Raw genomic sequence first — 27980 nt, forward strand, 5'->3', positions numbered from 1 at the left:
GAAATCCCCCCCCCCCTCCCCCCCCTTCTCGTCAAGCATTGAATATTAGAAGCCCGAGGTAGTCTGTGATTCCGAGTGCACTAAGACAACATCTGAACATTGTACCGTTATTTACTAATGGCTTATACTGTAGTACGCGCCACCTCTCCCACCTTACACTGAACATCAGGCAAGGCATAGATCTACTGCTCATTCAGACATAACTCTGTCCCATCATTAAGACCATTTCCTGTCAATTCATGAAATGACATGTAATTAGGTTATGCATTTCAACACATAACACCCATGAACACATAGCTTGTGTGCAAAACCAAGTGATGCACTGTTCTATGAGATCCCTTTGTTTAACACAGGAACGCTCACACAACTGTTCAGTCCTCCTACTCACAAGACTGCTGCACATCGCTACTAAGTGAGCCGCCAAAAGAATTGTCCTACAAGCTGCAGAGAGGCACATTTATATGTTTGACCGGCAAAGTCGGTTTGTTTGGATGGGAAATGTGACGTTCTTCTTGAGCCCGTGTAATATGTTAGATGGTTTGCACTGTTGGGACTTTTCAATTGGTTCTATTGCACAGAAAAGTGAATCATGCACACAACAGGATTTCACACAGTCCAAAAAAAAAACCAAATACTGGTTGAGTTTTTCAGGGCATGGTTTGATAAGGCAGTTTCCCATTTCTGACGGCAGGTCAGTGAGTGGCGTTGGGCTATTGTCACACCAGCGGGGCAAGCACAAGGAGAGAGGGAAGAGACTACCTTTCATTTGGCCTACAATATGTTCAATTATCCACCCGTCTCTCTTAAGGTTAGCCTCAATCAGAATAGGCTAGTGTCTCTCAGCAGGGCCAGTCTCTCCTTCACTTCAAGGCAGCTAAGTAGAATCTACAAGAGGAGACCACACCCGTCATCTCCACTCTCCAGGTCACATGTCCATCCTCAGTTCTAGTACATTCCTTCCCATGGTCTCCACGTCCTCAGTTACACAGGTATTCCTCCAGGGGAAGCTTGTCAAAGTCGTAGGCGTCGAACAGGTCGCTGATCCCCTCGTCCTCCCCCAGACTGAGCATGTAGTCCTCGTTGAGCAGGGGGGGGGACAGGTTGAGGAAGGGCCCTCCCAGAGCCATCTGGTCATCTGTCTGCTGCAGCAGGCTGGTGAAGGGGGAGGTGATGGGGGAGAGGCTGGTCACAGACACCGCAGGGGTGGCAGGGATGCTGCGGCCAACGCCGTCGCTGCTGCCACTCTTGCAGGAGTTCTCGGACGACTCTGTGGGACAAGACTCTGCGTGAGCAACATTCACCTACCCACCGACCTGGCGCAATCACTACCACACCGACCTACTGTGCTTAACCAGTAACCCATCCTATTGTTCAACACACTAGATCCAACAGTCAGAGACTTTTGGAGTAGACGATAAGACCAAGTCACAGCCATATAAAGCTCTTAAACACCTGTTGGTTATTGACCACAAAAATGTTGTGTTGCTAGCGAATAAGGCAAGACACCCATCAGGATCGGCGCTTACCTTCCAAGACTTTTAGGAAGGGTGGGTTGCCATTCCCGTCGAGTCCAGCTTGATTGACCGGGCTGCTGGGTGTGTTCTCATCAGGACACAGGAACACATCGATGGGCCCCTTAGTGCTGGTGAGATGGACGGACAGACTCTAGACGAGGGAAAGGTCCATTAGCAGGTCCAAATATGGTAAATCTATACAAAGGTGTACCTTGGGTTTGTAATCAATGTGGTATTTAGCTCATACATAGAGGGTGAGCAGACAGGCTGGTGTTTGTAATGGAGGTGGAGGTTAGCTAACACAGGTAGTGGCGGTGATCTCACCTCCTCCGGGTCAGGAACTTCCAGCTTGGTGTCTGAAGGGGCCTTCACCACAATCACCGTCTGGTCATCAAGATTACCCAGCTGGCGGATGTCCTGGTACGTCACGTATGCAAACGTGGACGGGGTCGGTTAAAGAAACAACGCTTCATCTTATCGAGAGGCTATGAAAGTAGCTTAATAAAGGCCAATTGGCCCAGACTGGGTAAAGACAAGTTGGAGGCCAGGAACTCCCATTGGGGGAATCCCCATTGAAATGTCGTTAGATCCAGGACCCTAAATGCAGCAGGTGGGTATTGAGTGCAAAGTTTCCAGTACATTTATTCATTTTATGTTTGTGCATGTGAAGGTAGTGTGTAGCCTAAAACTGGACAAAGTCAGGGGGACGTACAGAGTGGGAAATGTAAGGGGCATGTGTCAGGTACATCAAAAGGATATTTCTGGTTGTGTGTCGCTTCGGTCAGCTGTTTGACATCCAGGCTGCAGTCATGGATCAGCTGGTCCAGCCTGCCCTCCTCCAACCCCAGGTCAGACAACTCCTCAGTCAGCGTCTGGCGCTGGTTCAAAGTTCCTCCACTCTCGGAAAGACTGCAACCCCTACCAGAGGAGAAAGAGGGCAGAAAGGAGACAGGAAAGGGATGAGATACCTTGTGAACTTAGTCTCTTAATTAAACGCGAGAATGTATGTTTCCCTAGTAATGTCATGCAGTTTGTCTCAATTCTTTCATGTTAACTTGTTCCATGTAGTGACGGTCAGTTTTCAAGGCACTTACATCCACTGAATGTTATTTTTGGACTTCTTCTTGATAAGGTGGATGCCCTCCAGCACGTTAGTGATGTCATACAGTCGCCTCTTCTGGACGTTGAGGATCTCAGCCGCCTGGTTCAGGTCCAAGACTCCGTCGGACGACTGGCCAAGAAGATCCACAAACTTCTTGGTCAACAGGCCCAGCGAGGTGTCATAGCGCGTCTTCTCAGCAGGAGACTTTGGAGCTGGTCAGACGGATTAATGGGAGAAAATGTAATCAATGTTAGACTTCCACTGTCAGTGTATTCGGAGGGGGTAGAGATTTGGACATGAGAACCACAGTCCATCTCACTTTTGGGGCTCCTGAGTTCTGGCACGGCAGCTCCGTGTCTGGCTCGGCCTCCACCTCGACCCCCACCTCGGCCTCTGGGGGTCTTGGCTCCCTCAATGGGGTAAGTCTGGTCAGACTCATCCAACGCCAATCTCCTTTTCACCTATGAGGGGAGAAAATGTTTGTTCTGAGCACTTTGTTTGTTTTAAATCACTGTTTTAGGGCTTGCCAGGGGCATTTAGGTACTGTATCCTACTGTGATTAAATGAGATAGTAATACTAACAAATGACAATATAGACCTGAATTAAGGTGTGTACTATAAATGTCTCTCAATATAATCATATTGTGTGCATAGTTACACTTATGTATGGAAAATACTAAATTGAGGGACAGCTGACTGTGCAAAACAAGTATTATTTCTAGTATGTAGATACCCAACTACAAACTGCTGGATTTATAAAATGTTATGACAATATGCCACTGTCCTAGAACAGTTGACTTGGTCAATCTATCTGCTCTCTCGACAGTTTGCATGGTCCAATTTTATCGAGTGCAATATGAACAGTCATGTCGACAAATTCCCCTCCCCCATCGAGTCCAAAACACGAACAGGCCCTCACCCCCAATGTGTTTCTGCAACTATCCAGCTAGCTGTACAAACTGTCAATCTGATGTTGTTTTAAATCAAATATCGCATTAGCAAACTGTTTGCGAAAATGTGTGGTGTACAAGTGTCAATGAAAGCCTGCACGCTCTATAATTGACCAAAGAGATTAGCTGGCTAACTTTACCTAGCTTGCCAGCTCAATAGGTTCCCCAAAACAAATGTCAGAACGACCTGGCTAGCTAAGCTAGGCTACGAAATAAGGCTACGTTGGTTAGCTGCTTGCTAGCCAGCTAACTAGCGAGCAACTTTGCAGTTTTTTGGTATCCACAGAAAGTATTTTCACATTTGGTTTTCCTGTATGTCACTTGACAAACATGGGTAACCAAAAAGCAAGCAATTTAAGGAAACATGTAAATAGTCCTGAAAAACAATTCCTTAGCCAATGATGGGGCTAGTCTAAAGAGTAGCAAATGCTGGCTAGTACAGTAAATTAGCTAGCTGTCTTTATAGCTGCGATGTCTAGAGATTAGGTATACATGGATTAAAATGTAATTATTAGCTGGTTACCCGTGGACGTCCTAATGTGGGTCGCTGTCCGACACCGTTTGTTCCATGCGGAGTTGAATAAATATTACCACTGGGAGGTTGTGATATACAGACATTTGTTGTCTGTGTAAAACAAGTCGGCGGAGTTATAATTTGTATATAAGTGGCAGTGGTAAAATTAGTAGTCAATCGGTCGGACAATGCAGTCAATATTGCATTTTTGTCCAATGTTGAGCCCCCAACCCCAGCTATAACTACTTTGTCCCGGGCTGTCGAGATCCCTTTCCTCATCTTTGTGAAAACGGGTATCCTTTGTCCCGCTGTAGTTTGAAGCTCCGTATTAGTTAATCCAGGGCAACAAATTCAAAAATATTGCTACCAATGAATAAATGAAAGTCCTGATTGTCGATTTGTATAAGGTAGATAACGTAACGAGAGTGCATGTAGGCAGATGCAATGGATTATATTAAGACAGATCTTCTGCCTTGGTCCCTCGAAATGACTTCAGGAAGCGGGCTATGAATGAAGGGATACGGTTTACTCGCGAAGTACTCCTCCCGCGAAACTCAGATTTCCCGGCAAATTTTCAAACAATATTTGCATAATATATACAGTTGGCTGGACTGAAGCGTGACTCCGCCCTCTTTGATTATGTTTGACACTGCATTGTCCAATGAGAATATAGGATTCACTCCACTTTTAGTTCATTGGTCAGCTCTGTACGACAACGTCATCTCATCCTTTAGCAGAGACTTCCATTCCGGAAAGGTACACCAGGTGGTACTCTAACCAACATTGTAACATCCGACAACAATAAAAGGACCCGGTGTGACCTTTCTTTGAAGTCAAGTCTAGTAATAAATAAAGTGGTCATCTTAATTGATCATCTTAAGGGTTGATATTAAGTAGCGAGTCAAACTAGTATATCTGGTAAATACTTAATTGACACGAAATAACCTCCTGAGTCTGTGTTCTGTGACCTTGATTAGATAGGATGTCAGACTGGTAAAATGGGTTTTGGGATAGACAAATTCATATTTTCCATAACAGGATATTTGACGAAATTATTGTAAATTGATGGGCAACATTCTTCCAGGAGTCTCAACGTTTTGTTCAGCTTGATATAATTTACATTTTAAATTGTTTTGTTTTTTAGATTGTTAGTTCAGGATAATAGACTACTGTACTTTTATACTTTCTGATTGAAGATCCTCATATGTTTATTGTTTGCACCTTCCGGCCACAGTACATTTCTTGTTCGTGTAAACCTCAATGGCGAATAAAACCTGATTCTGATCATTGGAAACTTCAGCCTGTACTGGAATGTATCAGCAGCACTTCTTTTGTTAGGCTAGTTAACTTAACGTCAACCGGGAATGCTTTTCAGCCCAAAACAAGTTGGATTCAGATTTCCAGCTCGATAAATTCTGTCTGTTCAAGAGTATGTATGCATTTTCTTCAACTGAACTTTCGGTCTTTTAGTCCACCCCGCCCCCGCATATCACTGCCTCAATAGAGCCACAGTCAGTTTGGCATATTGGCACTGAGGACGCTGAGTCTGAACGCGATGGACTACAATCTCCTTACAGTATAATCTTTGGAACAACGTCTGCCTGTTACAATAGGCTACAGCACTCGTCACATCATACCCGTTGCATTTTTTTTTTTTTTTGCGGAACGACTTCAGAATTTAAAAATGCAGAATGGGAGAGCCAGACATCTCTGTGTTTAAAACTACCGGCTCCAAATGGTTACTCCCAGTCAGCGAATTTTTCGGATTTCCTTTAGATCAGGTAAGCAGACTCCTGTCAAATCGTCACGGTCCATGGTCAACTTTGTTAAGCATCCTCATTCTAACTCTCACTCTTCAGTCTTTACATACAATATGTCTATGTCAAGCCATAAGTTTCCTAATACTCAGCATAAGGCCGACAACTACTTAAAATAGGTATTTCGAGTTGGTCAGTTACGAATATCATTTTGTTATTTAATTCACTACAACTGATATTTACTGTAAGGCAATATCACTTTTACATAGTCCACAGTGTCAGTGCTGGTACTATGACTTTCTGCAGGTCAATTTCTTGGCGTGTCAAGTGTTTGCCCTCGGTGCCGCTTTCTGGTTTCGCCTCTACCTCGGCCCCCGACATGCCAGCCCGCTGGTCCGCCACGCTGTGGCCACCCTCTTTGGGGTCTCTTTAGTTATATTCTGCTTTGGTTGGTAAGGTAGCTTTTTGGTGATTCATTTGGATGTTTCATTAGCCTCAAAGCAGTGTGAATACTGTTGGAAAGAATTGAACAGTTGTATTATCCTTCCTATCAATGCAGGTATTCAGCGCACATCATTGGTCTGGTGTTAATATGCTACTGCATCATGGTCAGAGCCTCCATTCACAACATCCACAGGTACAGCCATCATGCTTCCTCTCATTCTTCCCTCCTGCCACCCTGAAACCCAAATGCCTTCACTATACCCTTCAGCTGAAAGCAGTAAGAGTACAGTTGTTATCTGTAAGAGGACGGTAGCAGGCACCGCCAGCTAGACCAGTCATGTGGTTCCAGGTCTTTGTTGATGGAATCTAATCAATGCAGCACAGTTGAAGGATGAAGAAGAGATACCTGATCACCACACCAATAGCTGGAGATATGTGTTGTATGGCAGAGGGGCGTCTGGAGCCAGACTCCTGCAACCGAAACCTTCACTATACAAAATGAGAATGTTCTCTAAGATATCACAGTGTCTGACTGTCTGTCTGTTTGACTGTGTCTGGATGTGTTTCTGTGTGTAAATGTCTGTCTGTGTGTCCCACCAGGTACTCCATGATCACAGCTATGGGTTACCTTACAGTGTGCCAAGTTAGCAGAGTGTTCATCTACAACTATGGAATACTATCTACTGACTTCTCTGGGTAAGTGAGAGGGACTCACCTCATCTCACCTCACCTCAACCTTGCCAACACCAACCCAGCTCGTTGGGGAAGAACGAATGATTGCATTAGTACCATGGAGGTGTACTGTGTGTTTATTGTTGTAGCCAGAGGCACAAACAAGTCAGTCCTCATGATCTTACTGTATGTTGTTAGTAAGGGTTGTCACAGATCAAGCTGGTCTATCGACTCGGCTACAGTATCTCTCTCTCTTTCTTTCTTTCTTTCTTTCTTTCTTTCTTTCTTTCTTTCTTTCTTTCTTTCTTTCTTTCTTTCTTTCTTTCTTTCTCTCTCTGTCTTTGTCTCTCGGTCAGTTGCCACAGCTCCCAGCCACACCTCTGTCTCCCTCCTTCCTGTCAGTCTCATTATGTCCTCCATACTGGAGCCAGAAGCACTGCCCTGAACAAATACTTGGAACTGATAAAAACAGTCAATCACTATGCATTTAACATGTTGTAATATAACCACAGAGCTATGGGCTAAGCTAACACGCTAACCATTGACAACAGAAGGGCCTCTCTGTCTGTAGACAGCAGGGGTGGAATCAGCTGAATCATATTAGACTTGTGAATGGCCGACTGACTCGCAAAGGAATGTGATAGTCCATTTATGCCTGGAGCTCCCCCTAACCTGCCAGGTTGTGTTCTCCTTCTCTAACACCTTGTTTCAATTGGCTGATGATACTACTAGGAAACTGTGTGTGTTTGTGTGTGTTCACTCTTTGCCATCCTCATTGAACTGGCAGTGCCAGTCTGTGTTAAGCACCATTGACGTCACAAGAACACAGAATCCCACTCTCTCACACACAGAGACCGTGTGTTGGTGTGTGTGTTGGTGTGTGTGTAAGACAGAGAAAGTGTGTTTGTTTGTGTGTGAGACAGAGAGAGAGTGTGTGTGTGTGTGTGCCCTTGTGTTTAACAGAGGGGGTTCTATCTGTCACTTTCAATGAAAGTAGATCAAACTGTGAATGAGGCTGTGAAGACCAGACCAGGCCAGACTGGGAGTTAACCCTTCCTGCCATCTTGGAGACACATTTGGGTTTTAAATTCAACCCAAACAGAGTACATGAAAATGAATGTCTCTAATTCTACAATGTTTATTCATATTTTCTTGTAGAGATGGCCGAATAAAAATAGAACTCGTCTTCTCTCTCTGTCTCTTATGTAATCCCAGGAATCGTCTACTGTGTAATTACAGCTGAACGCGGTTCTCATATGAGGAATGTGACATAGTAGTTGACAAATCACATTCTAAAAGAAGTAGTTTTCTTTTCAGGCCTCTGATGATAATCACACAGAAGATCACCATGCTAGCGTTCCAGCTGCACGATGGTAAAGCAGACGACACACACATGGGGGAATCAGCAGCGGTCTGCTGCTGTTGAAGCTATGTGTGCTATTATTGTTGTTGTCTCCCTTGGGTCTAGGCATGTCAAAACCACCTGGGGATCTTACAGCAGAGCAGAGGCATTATGCTGTCCAGTAAGTGTTCATCCTTGAATCCCGTGTTTATTCAGTATGCAATAGGTTTGAAACCATTGAAACAGGGACTTCCTCCACACCAAATTAAGGTAGCCCAGGCCTATATGTAGAATCTACATTTTGTGGAGCTTATCTCTTTCTATGAATTCAGTGTTTGTGTTTTTACAGTCGTTTCCATCTAGGAAAGGTATTCGCCGAGAGAAACTAGGTGTGCTCCTTTCAATGAGATAGGTGGAGCGTGTTTGATGTTTAAACAAAGGTTGAACACAACTCTCAAGTATGTGAAGGAGATTAGTGAATATTGTCTTTGTTCGTTTCTTGGAGACCGTTGCTCGTCTCGTACTTAGAATCGTACTTGACTTGTACTTAGTTGTTCTAAACAAAGTTGGATTCAGCGTTCGTTGACAAGGTGCACATTACACGTCCGTTCCTTATCATGACTCAACACTGAACAAACGGCAACACATGACCAGCAAACATTTTCATGTGCTGTCCTGGATCAGAGGTTTTGGTTCTGACCAGTTGGGCTTGGGTGTCTTCCAGCTCCAAACCGTCTCTGATAGAGTACCTCAGCTACCACCTCAACTTCCTCAGTGTCCTGGTGGGGCCCAGCAGTAACTACCAGGACTATGCAGAGTTCATACAGGGGACGCACATCCAACAGAGGCTCAAACAACCATCAGCCACCAGCAATGGACAGAACGGCCTGGATAAGACCCCCGAGCTAGACCCCTCTCCTCTGGTATGACTGGACAGTGGCTCGACACTCTGCCCTCTTTTGGCTGTAGATTTTTGTCAGTTGCGCCCGACAACTGGGCTGACTGTCCTGTGTGTGTGTGTGTGTTCTTCCAGGCAGCTGTTGTCCACAAGGTGCTGGTGTGCTGTGTGTGCATGCTGCTGTTTCTGACCCTCACCAAGGCCTTGCCCATCTCTTACAACGTGGACATCATCTTCTTCAGCCAAGCGCCCTTCCTCACCAGGCTGGCCTATGCATTCTTCTCCATCCAAGCTGCCAGACCCAAGTTCTACTTTGCATGGACTTTAGGTGACTGTTTGGGTTACTTTTGTATTTTAGTTGTGTGTTTGTTTCTGATGTTGCGGTTGTTGATTAAGTGCTCTGTGTTTGACACATGGTTCCAGATGACCTATGACCTTTAACCTCATATCTCGGTCTCTCTAGCTGATGCTATCAACAACGCAGCAGGTTACGGCTTCAGAGGCGTGGATGAGAACGGAAAGGCATGCTGGGACCTCGTCTCCAACCTGAATATCTGGGGCATCGAGGTTGGTAGCCTGAAACAGTGAAATCACTACTACCTTGCTGCCAGTCAAATGTAACTGTATAGTGCAGGTCAGATTGTGTCATAGGACTGTAGCTAATAGACGCTACACCTTCCTGTATTGCTGGTGTCAGTTGGTTTCAATTCTTTTTTTCAGACAGCAACTAGTTTCAAGACGTTTATAGACAACTGGAATATTCAGACTGGTGTTTGGCTGAAGACGTGAGTGCTGACTGTGACAGGAAGTACGCTACTTTGCCACAGTAGTGACTGGTGGAGTAACTGGTTACATGTTTAGTCCAGACAACATCCTTCATTTTGTCCTCCTTTTATTGAGTGTTGGTCATCCTCTCCACCAGGGTGTGCTATGACCGGGTTCCTCGCTATGCCACGGCACTAACCTTTGTGCTGTCGGCGTTGTGGCACGGTGTCTACCCAGGGTACTACTTCACCTTCCTGACCGCCATCCCCATCACCCTGGCAGCCCGTGCTGTGAGTCTGCCCCACCCTCCCGCTGACCCCAACCCCCCTAGCAGTTCACCTGAGGTCTGTCTTCACCTCAGGATGTCTCTGTTTCTCTCTTTCTCAGGTGCGTAAAACCTACCACCAGTATTTCCTGTCCTCAGGCGTGTTGAAACGGTTCTATGATGTCATGACGTGGGCCGCCACTCAGCTGGCAATCTGTTACACTGTGATGCCGTTCCTGCTACTGGCAGTGGAGCCGACCGTCCTGTACTACCGGTAGGAACACCCGTCTGTCTGTCTGCCTACTCCAACTCTCCACACACTCTAGAAACCTGAGGACAGTTCCCACCCTGAGCACCTTCAGTTTACTGGCTGACTAACATTACTGCACCGTCTTTAGAAACACAACATACTTGCTTCTAACAACATTTCTCCGATTTGATTCGGATATCTTATTTAAACTGTTTGTATTTCCACTCCTCGCGTCAGGTCAATGTACTTCCACGTCCACATCCTCAGCATTCTGACGGCGTTGGTGCTGCAGCCCAAGCAGAGGGGCGCCCAGCCAGCTCACTCCAACAACAACGTGAAGGGAAACTGAAGTCCTCCGTCCCCCCTCTCCACTCAGCTCTGCTCAGAGGGGGGGCCTGGCTTGGAGCGGGAGAGGCCCATAGCACAGCTAACAAAGACGGCTCTGTGTGCCCACAACAAAGAAGAGGTGGGGGGGGTTTCTCCTCCTTGGCAATGATCCGCTCTCCAGTATCACCCGCTGTTCCTACCCATACCAGGACCACGGACTGGACTTGACCCAGTATTAATGAACCACAGTCTGTCACTACCTGTACTTTCTACTGTGTTTTATTTTTATTTTACTGTCTCACTCCTGAAAAAGACAGGCTACTCGTTTCAGGCCAGGGGTCAGGCTCTGTACTGTTCTCTCTTGATCTGGTAACATGTTTAGAATGTGTGTGTTCTTCCTGTTTGTGTTTGTGTAACTCGTGACCCCAGGTGGAGCTTGTTGCAGAGCCGTCTGTAGGACGGTCGGAGTCCCAGCAGAGCTCTTAGATGTTGTAGCTGGTCATCACACATCTTGGTCCGAGAACTTGATCCAGAGTTAACCACAGTTACTTGGTTGATATGGGATGATATGAAGTCAGTTGATACTGTATTGAAACTGTGTCGATCCTGTGTATAAGGGTGTGGTTCGGTTGGGTTGTGTTCCGCTCAGATCGTGTGCTTGAAGACTGAACTCGGACGACACACAGGACATTCTCTCAGGGCCGGCCCAAGCCTTTATGGGGCCTTAAGCAAAATTGATTGCTTGAGCCCCTCAGCGTCGCTTATTGTTGCCTATAAAAAAAAATGAATATATGTATTTTTGCTTAATACATTAAACTGTAATTTCATGTGCTCTTGGGGGCCCTCTGGTGGCCACAGGGGCCCTAAGCAGCCGCTTAGTTCGCTTATGCCTTGGGCCGGCCCTGCATTCTCTGACCTGTTCTCTCGGGTGATGAGTTATGATAAACATCAGACAAGCCGTAATCCAGATTTCCCTTTGAAAGGGCACTTTTCTTAAAGAAAGTGATTTCTATAATCTTTAGTGTTGTTTTAACTACTATCATACCATTTTGCAACATTTAGCATGTACTGTATATCAGCTACATAGTTGGTTTGACATGCCTGGTTTGGTTTTCCTCCATGTGTATTTGAAGATACACAAGATTTGAAATGTTTTTGTGTACATGTGTGTAGGTACATGCATGCCTGTGCTTATTTTGTGTGTGTAGTGGTATTAATGATTGACATTGGTAGCTATCAGCCAACAGTCAGGGCTTCGTTCTCCCACAAGGCGTGAGAGAACAGTCCGGTTTACGTATTGGCGGCAGGGTGTATTGTGGGAAGGCTCAGGTTCAGGTGAGGCACCATTCCCTATGATATCTGAAGTGTAGACATGTGTTGAGGCAGGGCTGTACTTTTATATCTCAGAGTGACTTCAAAGACTGTGTTGCACTACTAAACTAATGATGTTTTATGACATTATGGAATAAATCTGTCTTTGAGCTTCAAAGCCAATGCATTCATCTGTCTTCCCTAAAACTCATAATTCAATTCAATAAAAAAATGACACAGGCTTGCCGTTGGCTCGATCAACCTTGAACCTCAGTTGTGCACCAGACCTGGGAGAAAACATTCACCTGATCATGAACATGCAGAGAAACACATTGAACACAAGAGAGAAACACTGGATAGCATGAGATGTTCTTCATTTCAATATTGATTAGAATTTCAGTATTTAAGTTACAATAGTTCCATGTGTCCGTTCATTTTTCTTTTTTACACAAATATTTACCCTAATATACAGATGAGGGTTACCTTCATGACCTTGCATGTATGTATATAGTTGGACTGGGCCCAGTGAGATGAGGGTGGCTCCTGCTGCACCAAGGAGTTGGGGGGGGGGGGGGGGGGGAGTATAAACTCTCTTACGTACATCCCCCTTAACCCTCTGGTATGCAGAATTCTGAAATATTCTATTAAAGCAGCTTCTTAAAGATAGTGTGTAAGTAACCATGGCGGTGTGAAATCAAGATATATTGATACAAAACCCAAACATGAATTATAAGTAAGAAAAATGATTGTTGACCAGCATATGGAAAAAGGCAAACAATGACATAGGAAATGTAACTTAACCAAGCAGAGGGTTTTTGGAGGAATCACAGGTTAAACACATTTAGGTTCCATGTACCTGTTTGTACACACTGTCAGCTTTCTTATTGCTCCCAAATAGTCCTTTCCTACTTCACTATGGTGGAAATCTTCATGTGTTGCACTGTGAGTCCTTGCTCACGCATGTCTGTTACAGACATTCCAGAAGGTGTCCAGCCTTATAGTTTAGTTTCTTGTTTCATTATATAGTGAGCATGCAACCACCTGAACAAAACAGAACATCGTACATGCAACGTATTCACATCAGAGGCTGTAACCACAGCAGGTCAAACAAGGTTCTGATTAAACTTATCTGCCCATAAACTGCAGATTAAAGTCTTTGTGCTTGACATTTCCCGAATAAAATAAGTTGACAGATGAATAAATATTAATAAATAACTTCCAGCAGTGAAGTGCCACATAAGTGTTTTTCTCTTCAAAACCAAAATTCCCAGCATAAGGTTGGTCTCTGTTGAAACAGTTAGCTGAGCATAGTGCTTTAAATAACGGTCTGTTTCCATTAAGCCAGGTACTTTTTACATCATATGAATAATTTGGATGAACTGTAAATTAGTTCAGATGAGACAGGTATCTCAATAAAACCTACAGTAGCACACAGGAACCTACAGGCATGCACACTGGAAGGGGCATCTATTGACCTCTAACAGCCTTGTGATTAAGGCACGTTTTGACATGGGATGCGCTAACTGAATTCATATGTATCTAATAAGTATCTAAGTATGCCTTTTACTTATTATCATGCTATGAACGCTAAATGTAAAACAAGTTTGTATGGAACGCAGGTGTGTTAGCAGTAGTAGCAGTATGTTTGTAGTGTTAAATGGCCCTTCAGTGGAATCCTTTACTTTAGGCACCATCTGGTGGTGAAACGATGCAACTGTTGCTGAGGTAAATAGCCAGTATAACTGGTTTAACAACAGGGGGGAAATATTCAGTTTGTTATGTAACAATGCCCCAAAAAATTTAACATCTTAATCAAAATACATTTTCATTTGAAGTTTACTACTGACTTCATATGTATGTCTGTGATTATAGCAGAGATGCAGTGCAACATTATGCTAGTTCTGAGCATGCCTGTCTGACAGACGGAGGTCTTATGTTAGGTTTCTCTGAGAGGTTCAATGTGGCTGACTGCAGACCAGAACTGCTTTCATTCACAGAATCTAGACTGTGTTTCATGAAATGAAAAAAGGGCCAATAAGCAGCTAGCATGGTTGGAAGAGGCTTACATGATATGATGTCATACAATTGCAAGGAAGCAGGTAACATTTAGGATTCTTAAGATTTTTGACATAAAAAATAGTCATGCTCGTACAGTCGTCTTAGTATTCTAGTAATCTTAGCAGGTCTGACAGAAACTGAAAGAGGTTATAATGTGCTACTCAGGCTCTGCAACAATCCAGTAGTGATCCTTTTTCTTTCATTTCACCACAGGGCCAAGTCCTTCAGGTCCGCTGTCTTAGTTGCTGCTTCTGCTGTCGGCGGAGGAGCTCTCTGCATCTTTTTTATCTTTTTTTTTCTCCTCGTCTTTGAAGAAGAGGAGGGGGAACATGCCTAGGATGCATCCGATTCCCACTCCGATAGCTTTACCCTGCCAACCAGACCAGATAACGGGTTAAATGTGGGTGCTGTTGTTATGGAGGATGAGCAGAGCTCACTGGCTGTGTATCTCTTCAGAGTTTCTCAGACAGAATGGGAGCAGACAGGGAGGAACGTGGAGAGAAATTGCCTCATTTTTCTGCAGCAGACCAAGGAACTAAACCCCTAGAAAATAATATGACTATGATGTAGGTTGGAGCCATCTCAAAAGAAGAAAATGTCATTAGTAGTTACCAGGCCAGCTAGAAAGCACTGCAGCTGTCGGGCATGGCCACCAGACATTTCCTACCTCAGAAACATTTCCGAAACCTTTTCAGATGCCAATCAAAACTATTTCAATAACTTCCTTAATTACATTTTCACGCTTGAGCACCCATCTGATATTAATATATTATCCGTCAAATTTGGTCTTTCATAACAGCAGTGATCAGAAGCATTATTTAGCAAGTCACACTGTGAAACGTTGTTATTTAAGAATGCCGTGATCCAGCACAAATAATTGTGACTAAAGTCAGTGTCATTTCTACATGGAACCTGAAGAGAATAAACATAAACAAGACTGAGGTTTCATAGGAAATCTGCATTCCAATTCTGCTTGGAATAAAAAAGGCTTGAGTCGTTGGAATGATCAAATAAAATGAGACTGAGAAGTGCAGGAGAGATAGCCTTGGTATGGCTGTGACCCCAGACCGAGGTGAGGAGGACGACCTACTGAGTGAGAGCTGACTCTGGTCTGCCACATGTCCACCTGCTTGGGGCTCAGATCTGGGATCCGCATGCCCAGTCGACAGGCCAGTGCCTCCACATACCCTGCAAGCCTGCAGGGGAGAGGGAGAGACACCAGAGAGACACCAGAGAGACACCAGAGAGACACCAGAGAGGGTCAGAGGGGAGAGGAACACACCAGAGAGACACCAGAGAGACACCAGAGAGGGTCAGAGGGGAGAGGAACACACCAGAGAGACACCAGAGAGGGTCAGAGGGGAGAGGAACACACCAGAGAGACAGACAGACAAACACCACAGTCTCCACTGAACCATCAATCAAATAAAAAATGCATCAATCAAATCAAAAAGAAATATTCTGAATCTATCCAACAAACACTTTACCCCAGTACTAAAGGAAAAAACAAAATCTCCAATGCTTTAATTTATTTATACTTGAAGTATTAATCTAAAATATGTACCCCTGAAGCCAAGTTCCCACTTCCAAAGTACTTGGGTTTACAAGTCGACACAATCATCATCATTAATCAAATCTATGAAAGCACCAGCTTCCGAGCCGCAAAACAAACATAAATAATCAAACCAGTAATAAACAAGTGGATTTCAGATGTGTTCTGCCAGCGGGACCGGCGATGTGTCACCAGCTGTCAGCGGCAGTGCTTAGCGTTGATCTGTCTGGCGGGCGAGGTAGCGGGGTGTAACTGAGAGGAGTGATGGACGGCTATGTGCTATGTTTTCCCACTCAGCTATGTAAAAAGTCATGTGTATCGACGTGTGTTCACAACCATTTACGAAACGATTCGCAAAAGATACTGAGACTGAAAAGTTTCAAGTAGAAGTCTAACCGTATTTCAGTCTGTAAATCAGTGTGTTTTGCACTACAATACCCATGAGGAATCACGGTATACATACATCAACTGAGACGCTCCCTTAAGGCCAACTCAGTGCAGTTTAAATCAACAGAAGCAGTCAGTCTGATCACAGAGGATGTGAGATATCATGACTAAAGTTCCCACAAGGCCATAGTCTAACAGCCTCAGAGACTGTAATTCAAGAGTGAGGATGATGTCTTCAATCCAGCAGAAACAATTATTCTTCATCTTATTTTTTATACAGAGAGAAAGAAGCCCTGTCATACAGTAGGGGGCAGAGGTGAGTAAGGGTTGAGATTGAGGTCAATGTGATGGAGCGGTCTGGGAGAATCAGGCCGGAGGTAACACACAGTGTGTTGTCAACATTACAGCTTCGATCAGGATACAAGGGTGTCACTGTGCATCTACGGTTCTTACCCAAGTCCAGCCAGGTCCGACACGAGGTTTCCTAGAGCGGCAGCTGTAACCAGAGAAAGAAGAAGAATAAGAGAGCGAGAGGGTAAGAGAGAGAGAGAGAGAGAGAGAGAGAGAGGCTGGGTTTTTTCACCACTGGCATTGAGCTCGGACCAATAAATCTGCTTCCATTGATCTAAATGCCATGACAACAATGGTCTGAGGGATGAAGCCAGGGATTCAGTGTCACACCATACACCCTCCCTGAGGAGGCACCAGCTTGACAGGAAGGTTCCACCTTGCCAAGAAACCCAGACAAGAGTGTTGATCTTCGCTAACAACAAACAACAACAAACATTCACCTTGAGCAGGCTACAGTTACTTTAATACCACTTTAATTTAATACCACTTTAATTTAAAACCACCATTTGTCTGTGTCTCTCATTTGCCTTATCTTTTACTTACTCTTAATGTATCTTCTCCTCATCCATCTCTTTTTCCCAGAGTTCCACCGCCCCCTTATGACTGTTACCCGTTCAACCTCGGCAGAAGTCCATCTTAATTAGAGGACAGAGCATCGCCATGGTAATTACAACTATGGAAGGTGGTCTATCTATTATCTACTGGTCCCAGAACAGCATTCAGACAAACATAAACCTGTTTGACTTTGAGGAACAGCCTGCTGGAAAAGCTGGAGGAGGGTCTTGGCAGACTTCCGAGAGCAGGAGAGAATGTGTAGGTGACAAATAAACCAGACCTGAGGCTGATAAACATAGTCGACGACAACGTCCTCCATCATCCTTGATGATCAGATAGTGACAACCACACCAAATAGGGTTGGGAACAACAGGTTTCTTTATAGGTTAAATTCCAATGAATTACTGCAAAGGTTCAAACTGTTTGGGGTCACTGAACAGCTCTGAAGGAGGGATTGATAAGTTGAATATGTCGAATAAGAAGGGCCATACACTTCTGATCGGATCTGGCAGCAAACCCTTCCTCTTCATTCCTCTAACACCATTTGTGTGTGTTTGTGTGTGCGTGCGTGTGTGTGTCCATCTCTTCCTGCTGATGCTTCAAATAGCCCTGCAGTATCTCACACAGGGCTATCAAAGAGACATTATACAACAGCACGCACACACATACACACAGACACAAGAACAACCGTGTTAGATTTGATCTCCCACCTCCCCCACCCTGCCTCCCTCCCCCCTTAACTCCCTCCCCCTTCACTCCATCCCCCCTTCCCTACATTAAAAACCTCCACAGAGCCATACTCCCTGAAGGTAGATATCGTCCTGACTTCCATCAGAGCTCAGAAAGCTGATCTCAGTGTACTGCTGACTGGACAATGTCATGCTGTGACCTCAAACAGTTCCACAGTTCAAAAACTGGGAATCAAACCCACAACCTTGGTGTTAGACTGAGATTCACCAGGGCGAGATGGGAGAGGTCAGCAAAGTGCCTCTTTAAAGGCTGATCACTGACCACAAAGCTATCTGATCTCAGTGTGAATATCTATGTGTGTATTTCATATAACCAGTGGACCAGAACACTGAGCTCAGCATTCATTACAATTTTCACAAAATCTGCCCCCCCCCCCCCCCATACACACACACTTCTACCTCTGTCGGAAGATGGTGTCTAAAGGAATGAATGATTCTGATGACATGAAAATGATTCTCACAAAATCAATGGGACATTTGGTGTGCAGTTAAAATAAGTTGAGAGAAGTATTAGCATATATATTAAAACTAATTAGGTTCATCTTTCTGTGTCCTCATTGGCTGGCTGCTTGCCAGACACCAGGCCGTCTGTTCTGAGTTTCCAAACCCTTCATTTGACACTGTGTGTGGTATTTGTCACACTGACAGTTGCCTCACCCAAACAGAATCATTTCAAATCCTCCATATGGTGTATGAAGTCCAGGAGTACATTGGTACTTAGGAGATGGTTTGACCCGATGTTAGGATCACAATGACTCTTGCTTAGAGATTTGTTGCTCTTGTGGTTAGTGGTAACTGATTTAAATTGTTGTACTCGCTGTGAAATATGTTGTTTTTATTGTTTCTTGCTTTTCTACAGGTACACTTGCACTTATAGCAGTTCATGTTGTTTAATTGTAACTTGCTTAACTACATGCTCTTATGGTTCTTCCCTTTGGCACTTATTTTGGTTGTTCACAATGTGTGTTTCATGTTTTGGCTACTCGCAATGTTTTTTTGGGGGGCTATCTTGTTGTTATTATCAGTGACTTATGCACTTTGTAAAGCTCTCTCTTGGAAGTCGCTTTGGATAAAGGCGTCTGCTAAATGAATAAATGTAAATGAAGTGTACTGTACCTGCCATAGTTGAAATCCCTAGAATCACTCCAATGGACAACTCAATCTGTGTTCCCTGAGAAAGAAAATGCATTTATCATTCCAACCATCCATCCAGCTTAAATACAATTAACAATACTGTTGAATGCTTTGGGCACACTTGACTTAGATGACCTTTTACACAGTGGGAATAGTCCCAGCCTTTGCTCTGAGGCAAATTCAGCCAACTCTAAATACTTTGTGCTACTATTCAATTTGACCGAGATCTGATGTGACAGCATAATGATGGAACTGTAATCCCTGACAGTGCAACACAGTCTAAACCCGCATTGGAAGACAGGTGCTCTTATCTGTGTCCTACCAGCCCACAGCCCAGCAGCTCTGTGAATGACTCAGCACAATACAGCACATGGAAAGTTCTACATTAGAAATGACTTAAATTGAATTCTACTTAGATCCCATAGATCATTTTTGGCCTCAGTGATAATGTCTTGTTCTGACGAGGTCTCCAGATGCCTCGCTCCAGCTTACAGTCTGCCATGAATGAGAACATCACAGCTGATGGGACTGAAACAGTTTGACAATGATACATGTGGGTGACTTACAGCAACGATCATGATGGCGTTGTCCAGGAAACCAAACCCCACAAAGGGAATGGCGTTGTGGAGAATAACTGGCGTGGGACAAGAAAGCGTCAAATGCATTATTAATATTTCAGTTATAAATGTTAACACAACCCTCTCTTTGGACACACTATCTCCCCCTGGTCATTAAAGTTGTAGCCTGTTTCTGTTTAACTACAAAGTTGTAACTAGAAGTTCTCTGAGGGTTTAGTTTAGTTATATACACTGATCTGTGGGCATGTGTGACATTGCTTATAAAAAAGACTAATACGAATGAATTTAATGATTTGATAACTAAATAATTACCTGGTGATTAATGCAATTCAGATGTTATCATACAAATTGGGCTGTGAATTTTTACAGCCAGACAGGAGGCCACCGATAGTGTCAGATATTCTACCAGAGCCCGAGGTCAACTATGTGGCCCAGCTGAGAGTCTGTCTGGTCTGAATTGGTCCATTCTCTCTGCCAGCAACATCCAGCAGCTCCACATTCTTTCCCTGCTAGTCATCATTCCTGCTACATGAGGGTCTGTGCCCGCATGGGTAGAGGCAGGCAGTGAGGAAACACACAAGGAAAATCACCTTTGTGAGTGAACACACAGAAGACCTCTCACTGAACTTGTGCTCCTTCAACTGATGGAGCTCTGATCAGTTCAGAAGAAAAAAAAAGAACTGGTTTGGGAAATGATACTCAAACTTTGATGAGATGTGAGATGAAAGAAAACGCCTCTCTCGGAAAACAGTACTTCTAGGAAGCGGAGAGGGAGGGAGTGGGATGAAAGGGAAAAAAACAAAGCCTTGTTGACAGAGACAAAGAAGGTTATTTCCTTTCTAAGTTCCTGGGAGAGCAGGGAGCCAAGTCAGCTCCAGACAGTGACCTTCTGAACAGTCTGCTGACGAACCTCTGGAGGATGCAGACCAGCTTCCTACGGCCCTGGATTGGTCTACCGGGAGTTCTATATCCCTGGATTGGTCTACCAGGGGTTCTATATCCCTGGATTGGTCTACCAGGGGTTTTATATCCCTGGATTGGTCTACCAGGGGGTTCTATGGCCCTGGGTCGATCAAGCACCTAATAACGCTAAGTTCCTTTGATTTTGTTCTGCCTTCGGAAATAAATACTGTACACATTTTCTTAAATTTCTTCTCTGTCATGTATATGAACACATTTGTCCATCCCTGTGGCTGACTGAAGATTCTGAAGAAAGAAAGCACGTTACTAAATATGATACATGCTGTGGCTAAGTTAAGAGAGACAATTGGGTGTTATGAAGTATAGAGAAATCTTACCATATTTGAGCTGAGCTGAGGTTGGGGGCAACACTTCCAGTGTCCCTAAAAGCCAAGACAGAGGCTGTGTTACAATCATTCCCATTTGATTAATTTAGCAGATGCGTTTATCAAAAGCAATGTACAATGTACAAAAAGTACAACATAAGATCCAGGACCAGAAGTACAAAGTCGATGTTGTTATTGTCTTGTTCATTGGTGAACTTCAAGAGTTTGAGTTTGTGTCTCAAACAGTATTTGACATATGAACCAAACATGATCAAGTCAATTTCTTTTCAGACATTATTACCCCGTCCAGGTAATTTCATTGCCAGTTTCTGATGGCATCGCTGATGAAAACATTACTGACACTTCCAACTCCACACAGGCACAAACACACACACACACACATTTCATAAATCACCAAAAGTCAAGACACACACACACAAATATACCCTCCATTACACACACATGAACACACACACACACTTTAAATTACACACTCCTCTCTCCCCTCCCCCTATCCGGAGGTCCCTAGGCTGTAATAGCTAGTCCTAATGCCTCGTCTCAGTTTGATATAAGCGCCTCTTCTACCCCTCAGGGGTATTGTTGTTGATGCTGATGCTACCATGGAGAAGCTGTTCAAAAAGCACATGGTGATGACTCATGTCCTCCAGCCATCTGATCCAGGTCACTTCAGTTCTGCTATGTATTAAAAAACATGACACTGATTACTGTGTGAGTGTGTCTGTGTGTGTCTGTGTGAGTGTGTCTGTGTGTGTGTCTGTGTGTGTATGTGTGTGTGTGTGTGAGTGTGAGAAGTTGATGGAAGGAAATGTGTGTAAAAATAGCCAAATCAATAGACTTGCATGAGGCTGGAGGGGGAAGGACGATTGATTGTTGATTGACTGAACGTGACCAGCAGACTGAGCGCTGCTTCAGAGCAGAGTGACCAGCACAGAGACCAGTAGACTGACCAGCACAGAGACCAGTAGACTGACCAGCACAGAGACCAGCCATGTGACCAGCAAAGACACCGGCAGAGAGACCAGCAGAGAGACCAGAAGACCAGAGAGCAGAGAAAGTCAACAAAGGGAAGTAGTGTGTGAGTATCCTAACTATACTACTGGGTCGACTGTAATTATTTCATTCCAAGAATTAACTATAGTTAATTAATAATAACAATTAAAATGATGAGTCATAATGGGAAATCAAAAGTAATTATCTGAAGTATTACATTTGTATAATTGATGCCAAGGCCCCCATGGAGAGAGCACTGGCTGCTGGGTAGACTCAGACACCGCAGGCATTCTGACAGTACCGAAAATATGAAGTGTTTCTATGACAACCTAGCCGGCACGCGGATGACTGTGACCTCAAGGCTGCAGGTGGACATTGATGGATGGTGAATGTGGAGATCCTGAAGAGCTCCGGGATGATAATGAAGGTGGAGAGTCTGGAGGTGTGACTCTGCTGCTCACACACTCGTGTCCCTGATGAAGGTGTCGGTTTCCATCCATCTGTCCTCGTACAGTAGACTGTCATGATATCACTGTGAGCATCGGTTCGACTTCAATCAGGACTCATTTATTCATGCATCATCTTGAGAGCAAACAAGCCCCATATCTAGGCCTCCGTGCTAAATAATAAATGGAATATGATCAAATGTGTCTGGGTTTCATAAGGCCTCAAAATCCACCCATTTAACAAGTCTCCATGTCAGCAGCCTACTGCTCCAGATAGAGGCTCCTGGCGGTGGTCTTACTGGCCCTGAGGGACTGGTTCTCAGGATCCTGGCAGGACCTGGGCTGTGATGACCAGGGAGACGGTGGGCGGACCAGGTTCTAGTACTCAGTGGTATGAGGCTAACAGACCGGTGGAGAAATGACACTCCAAAGGAGCATTTACTGTTTATAAAGTAATACTGTGTGTATAGATATGGTCATTAATCATGTCATTTGGCATCATTAGACTGAAGTTCACTGTTTCCAAGTGAGTAAGGAGACTGTATAATAATAGTAATATTATATTAGCATTTGGACAATTTCTGAATATAAAAGCTCCTCTGCTAATGAGGCCTCATTTCTGTGTCCCAGACTGTGTGTCTGTGTTTGAATCTCTCTGGAACGTGTTTCATAGAGCATAGCCTTCCCCTGCTAGCCATATGGCATTTCATAAGATATTATTAAATAAATTACCGGTATTCAATGAGCTTCCTGTCTTTCGTATTAAAAGTATCTCAAAACTAGACTCATTGCCTGTTTATTCTTGTGTGTGCAAGTTAAGGTTTTCAGAAAGGCACATGGATGTTAATGGAAAGGTTTCCTCAGTAAGCTTGAACAATACTACCACAGGAAGATTGCATCATGTATAGTGTTTTGTGTTTTTTTACCACAGAGACCGCATCGATTGACCCACAGAGACAGACAGCTAGCTACAACTATCAACTGCTATGACAGAATCACTTCAGTGTATTCTGGTTTCACAGGATTTTACCACAGAATATAAACCTGTGAAAGTTGAGACTGAGAAGAAACTAATTAAAATGGAAACTCCAGAGTACTCTAGCTTTTGACCTGCTGTATCCAGAGCTGCAGTCATCTAAAGCGTCTCTCCACCGATGCTGTGGATGAAAGAACTAGAGTTTGCTTCATTACTGCTGATTCCCTTAGCAGTTACTAACTCCACATATCCAGTGCTAGACCAAGCACAGTCAAAAGTATTTATGTAGGTTTTATTTTATGATTATTTCTTTTTGTTTGCTCACTCTGGAAGTTGTCTCCCCGATCAATTAGATTGATGTTGTGTTGCGGCACAGGACCCCTGACTGACTTCATATCCATGTCTACAGTTGGAGAAAAGTAACATTTGTCATCACTTTTCAACCAACTTTCAAAAGCTGAATAATCATTTTATACTTACCTACCTTACCAAACAGCCCACCATAATTAAACAAAAGAACTGTCATTTCTTTTTTCGATATACCTTGAAAACACTTAAATTAGTAGGATGGATAAGTACCATGTTTCAAAAGAGCTGAGGGAGAATATAGTCTGAGAGCTGTACATCAGCCAGATAGTCTCATTCCCCCTACGCTAATTAGAGCATGGACGTGCCAGAAGTGACAACAAACAAACAAACTTAAAAGATCTAAAGAATCCTTGAAATGTTTCCCAAATGGCCGCCGCCCCTCTGTAGTCTCGCCAGGGGCAGGGACATGCCAGCCGGCAGACAACCAACAGCAGCCTCAGGAGTGAGAGAGACAGGCAAGCTTTCCTCAGTCAGAGATACAGGTACCCTACAGGCAAGCTTTCCTTAGTCAGAGATACAGGTATCCTACAGGCAAGCCTTCCTCAGTCAGAGATACAGGTACCCTACAGGCAAGCCTTCTTTAGTCTGAGAAAGGGAACCCTACAGGCAAGCCTTCTTCAGTCAAGAGACAGGTAGCCTCAATCAATGATTCCGTATGTTCCATAACGTGTGTTTTTGGATCCCGGCAAAGTGAACTTGTATGGTCGGAATGCAGCATTCCAATCTCTGCATTCCCAAGCACACTCCCTCCTGACCCAGATACTTCTGAGCATTTTGTGTCGGACCAGGGGCTCGAGGGACTGGCCGAGGTATATTTCTCAACCCTCCACGCTTTCACATCGATGAGGAGGAGTGAGCTTGCAGAGTGGGTAGGAGAGCAGAGAGATGCTCAGACTGCTGTCCTGTCCTGCATCCTTCTGTCCCAGCTCACTCCCCCAGATGAACACAGTCATGCTGTCAAGTACACGCTGTGCGGGGTAAACACACAACTCAGGGAGGGAAGGGAGTTGGACACCAAGTTGTGTGTCTTTGCCCGAAGCAATAATACGTCTCACGATCAAATGACCTACATGACGTCTGGGTTTTTTGACGTGTGCTTATGAATTTCGTCAAGACAAATGCTGATTTGCATATCAAACCACCACTCCTGAATATCTAAAAACACGTATTTTACATTTTCCACCTGTGGTGCTATCAGACCTCTTACTGGCGCTTTTCCAGATGAAACAAAGTGTGTGTGGGTCTGAGGGCCCATCTGTTTAGAGTGTAACAAGTGCACTCAGGAGGTTGTCAGCTAAATGCTGATGAAAAGAACACTGTCGTAGAAGTGATGAGTGGTGTGTTCTGCATCCCAATAAGCCTCAACCCCCAGAGAGAAACACTGCCCCTCTCCAAACTATCCTGTCACTGACAGAGTTGTAAGAATATCGAATGACCTCTGAAACTTTAGGCATTCGTCTGTGAAACACTTCTTACTGAGGCGGCCTGGCGCAGAAAGATGTGTGCATGTTGGTGGTTTTAGAACCTATCTATACGCCTTGGAATGGACTTTGAATGGAAACTCGAGTCAGCTATTATATGAATAACAACGTTGATATACCCAGGGATTGATCAATTACAGAAACTACGTGTTGCCATGGATACTAGAAAGCATAGCCATGTTAGATCAGTGAAGAGGTCATTCCAGGACACACCAGAGTAGAAACACACACACCAACGCCTTACGACGAGTTGAGCTGACAGTTCAATGTGCAACCTGACACACACACTCACACGCTACTCCGTACACAGAAGAGATCCCGTCCACTGCTGTTTCTAGGGAGTCCTGGCAGCTGGTCAGCCATCACAAGCAGTCAAAAGCCCAGAGAGATGGTGGAGCAATACGTGGAGCAAAACATGCTCATTCTACCCACCTCCCATTACACATGCATGCATGCTATGAGTTCACACACCCCCCACACGCACACACACACACGGCCAGATAGTCAGCCAGCCAGCAAGCCAGCCTACAGTGCATGACACGTACATTACCGTTTTTCAGGGGAGAAGATTAAAGGTGACTCTGTCAGCAGCCCCACAGAGCAGGGGAGGATCTAGAAGAGTCTTTGAAGGACACCTGAGCTGCCGGCATGTTCTCCAACCTAGCCTGGGCTTTCACCTTAGAAATGTTCCATGAACAACTCAGGAGCCATGGCGATTGATCCTTATGATAGGTGAACCAATGATATAACAAAATGCTTCACTGTTTTATTTTATATGAAAGGGACCTTTTACCCACAACACAGTAGCTTTCTGTTCTGGTTTTTAAAGACGCGTCTTCATTATATCACTTCCTGTTTCCTTGGCCACTTGACCTCTATTTTCAGACCAGTGAAACCCTTTCGCCAATCACCATGACAACAGACAAGACATTCATTTCCAATTCATTTTCCTGAATTATTGTCTAAAGAACACCTTCATTAGTAAACATGGTTTAATTTGCATCGACATCAGTTCTGATTGCAATAGAGTACAATCATTTGACAGATAAAATACATTCCTTTCACTTCTCCTTTAAGCACATGAACGTTCCCACTAAAACCTGCAATACAGTCACCTTCTGTTATAGTGAAAGTACTTTAGAATAATTAGCAATTTACTTCATAATTCAGCACTTGCCTGTAGGGTTACAAATAAATCAGAATCAGAACCTTAATTTGTGATATTTGAGATTCTTTATCAAAGATTAAAATGGGACAAGAAAGAAAGGCTAAAACAATACCGCTGGAGACAAGCAAAGTGTTCCAATGTGGAAAATAGCTTTCTTCAAGAGAGGGCACTTTACAATTCCATCAGCCCCTTCTATCTGTGTCACTGAGGAGCCCCATGTTAGTACTCAGGAAGAGTGACACATGAGTACTCCCTCTCATAAGTGAATAACAAACAGCACTAGTCCTTGCTGTCAGCATCTCTTCCTCTGACACACACTCAACGCACACAATCTAGGTTTTCCCATTTGTCTCCATTTCTTTCTCTTTATCTATGTTGACTACAACAGAGCCACATCACAGGTTAGAGCTCCACAGACATTCTACAACTTACTGCACAGCAGCCTTGTGTCATAGGTCATGTATCAGGGGGGTAATGGTCTTACCTTGAGCTATTGCAATTGACTCGAACTTGTGAAGTTCTCTAAGCAGGCACGTGCGTTCGGTCGGATGAAGATTGCAAATAAAGTCTCTGGCTCCCTGTGGTGACGTCAAAGGCTCCATCGGGTCTTTGTGCGGATGTGTGCCCATGTTACAGCTTTGCACAAGCATCGTTGGAATGGTCTCACGGACCGTTGTTGTCCCGCGGAGTCCTCTAAACATGGTACCCGATCTAAGCGTGAGAGCGGGCCGTACGGCTCTTTGCAGGCACGGTAGCATCACGAGGACCGATTGAATCAGTATGGGCGTTGAAATCTGGTGTGCAAATGAAACGTTCGTAAATTATGTCCTTCACTCCGCGTGGAATACTGTAACAGCCTTGATGGTAATCACTAATTTGTGAATAGTCCCTAGCCTACGATGTCAAATGTCAAAAGTAGGTTAGGGTATTTAAAAATGGCTTAGGCTAAGGTCAATCAAAAAAACCTATGAAGATACATTTGCTAAACCTTTATTGTGTCAATATAAATGAAATCTCTTTTCTTATCGTTAAAAAAACATAAAATGTCATAAATAGTTATCTCAACTTCTGTGCAAGACCTCGATCTGCGCTGTCCCGTCAACAATTCGTATCCGTCGGATGAGAGCAGCGGATGAAAGACATAAACTACGTTTCGTTGGCTGCACTTATCTCATATGTCCGTCAATTATTCCACTGGTGTAAAACACGGAATTATCTCCGAAATAGTCCGTTTACATTGCATTAATGCTAATGTTCACGGTCATAACACAGGCTACTGTACTTCCAGTCTCGAGAATGAGCTGAGAAGGTTGCCGTTCCCCGTGATGCTCGTCCTCTTCACACAGTGGCCTAAAAATATTTTCTAGTGGCATAGCTTGACTCTGCGTAGCTGTGACGACAAGTCGACTTGGTGTGTAGTAAAAATTACGATGGCTGGGTGTTTTTATGACGTAGGATATCCATCTCTTGCCCTGGATTGTACGAAGGATCTATGCACGAGCCCTACATTTGACGTCATTGGTAATATAGCCTAAGGGTGAACTAAACGATAGAAACACTCGATGTTGCATTTTCATGGACTACACTACCCATATTCACCCATATATCTGCTACTGCATTATGGGAAATACACTTTCTTTCACACTAATACATTTTAACATCCTTGCTCACTGTCTATTGTCTACATCTTGGACAATACTTTCTGCTCATATTTAATGTTTCACTCTCTGATATTTGATATTGTCGCCCAATAGTCCAATACGATGAT

General features: G+C 44.1%; 3 protein-coding genes across 3 annotated transcripts; 1 reads left to right on the forward strand and 2 right to left on the reverse strand.

Moving 5' to 3' along the window:
- Window positions 1–260: 260 nt before the first annotated feature.
- Window positions 261–4595, reverse strand: LOC124477104 (transcription factor E2F3-like). The gene is made up of 7 exons (XM_047034670.1): window positions 4090–4595; window positions 2936–3077; window positions 2609–2828; window positions 2274–2432; window positions 1839–1953; window positions 1527–1665; window positions 261–1267 (listed from the first exon to the last, which is right to left on the reverse strand). The coding sequence occupies exons 1-7, from the start codon at window positions 4357–4359 to the stop codon at window positions 978–980; spliced, it is 1335 nt and encodes a 444-aa protein (XP_046890626.1). The 5' UTR covers window positions 4360–4595; the 3' UTR covers window positions 261–977.
- Window positions 4596–5580: 985 nt separating this feature from the next.
- mboat1 (membrane bound O-acyltransferase domain containing 1) lies at window positions 5581–12336 on the forward strand. The gene is made up of 13 exons (XM_047042868.1): window positions 5581–5861; window positions 6144–6289; window positions 6397–6474; window positions 6882–6977; window positions 8271–8326; window positions 8422–8476; window positions 9020–9218; window positions 9329–9521; window positions 9657–9760; window positions 9914–9978; window positions 10116–10248; window positions 10346–10497; window positions 10711–12336. The coding sequence occupies exons 1-13, from the start codon at window positions 5772–5774 to the stop codon at window positions 10820–10822; spliced, it is 1479 nt and encodes a 492-aa protein (XP_046898824.1). The 5' UTR covers window positions 5581–5771; the 3' UTR covers window positions 10823–12336.
- A 132-nt stretch (window positions 12337–12468) lies between these two features.
- Window positions 12469–27769, reverse strand: LOC124482470 (transmembrane protein 65-like). Its single transcript, XM_047042869.1, has 7 exons — window positions 26697–27769; window positions 20774–20818; window positions 19464–19531; window positions 18880–18934; window positions 16562–16604; window positions 15260–15365; window positions 12469–14539 (listed from the first exon to the last, which is right to left on the reverse strand). Exons 1-7 carry the CDS (start codon window positions 26968–26970, stop codon window positions 14408–14410), a joined length of 723 nt encoding a protein of 240 aa, XP_046898825.1. The 5' UTR covers window positions 26971–27769; the 3' UTR covers window positions 12469–14407.
- Between the last annotated feature and the right edge of the window lie 211 nt (window positions 27770–27980).

This window comes from Hypomesus transpacificus, chromosome 2 (assembly GCF_021917145.1).
Source record: "Hypomesus transpacificus isolate Combined female chromosome 2, fHypTra1, whole genome shotgun sequence".
Taxonomy (NCBI): Eukaryota; Metazoa; Chordata; class Actinopteri; order Osmeriformes; family Osmeridae; genus Hypomesus; species Hypomesus transpacificus.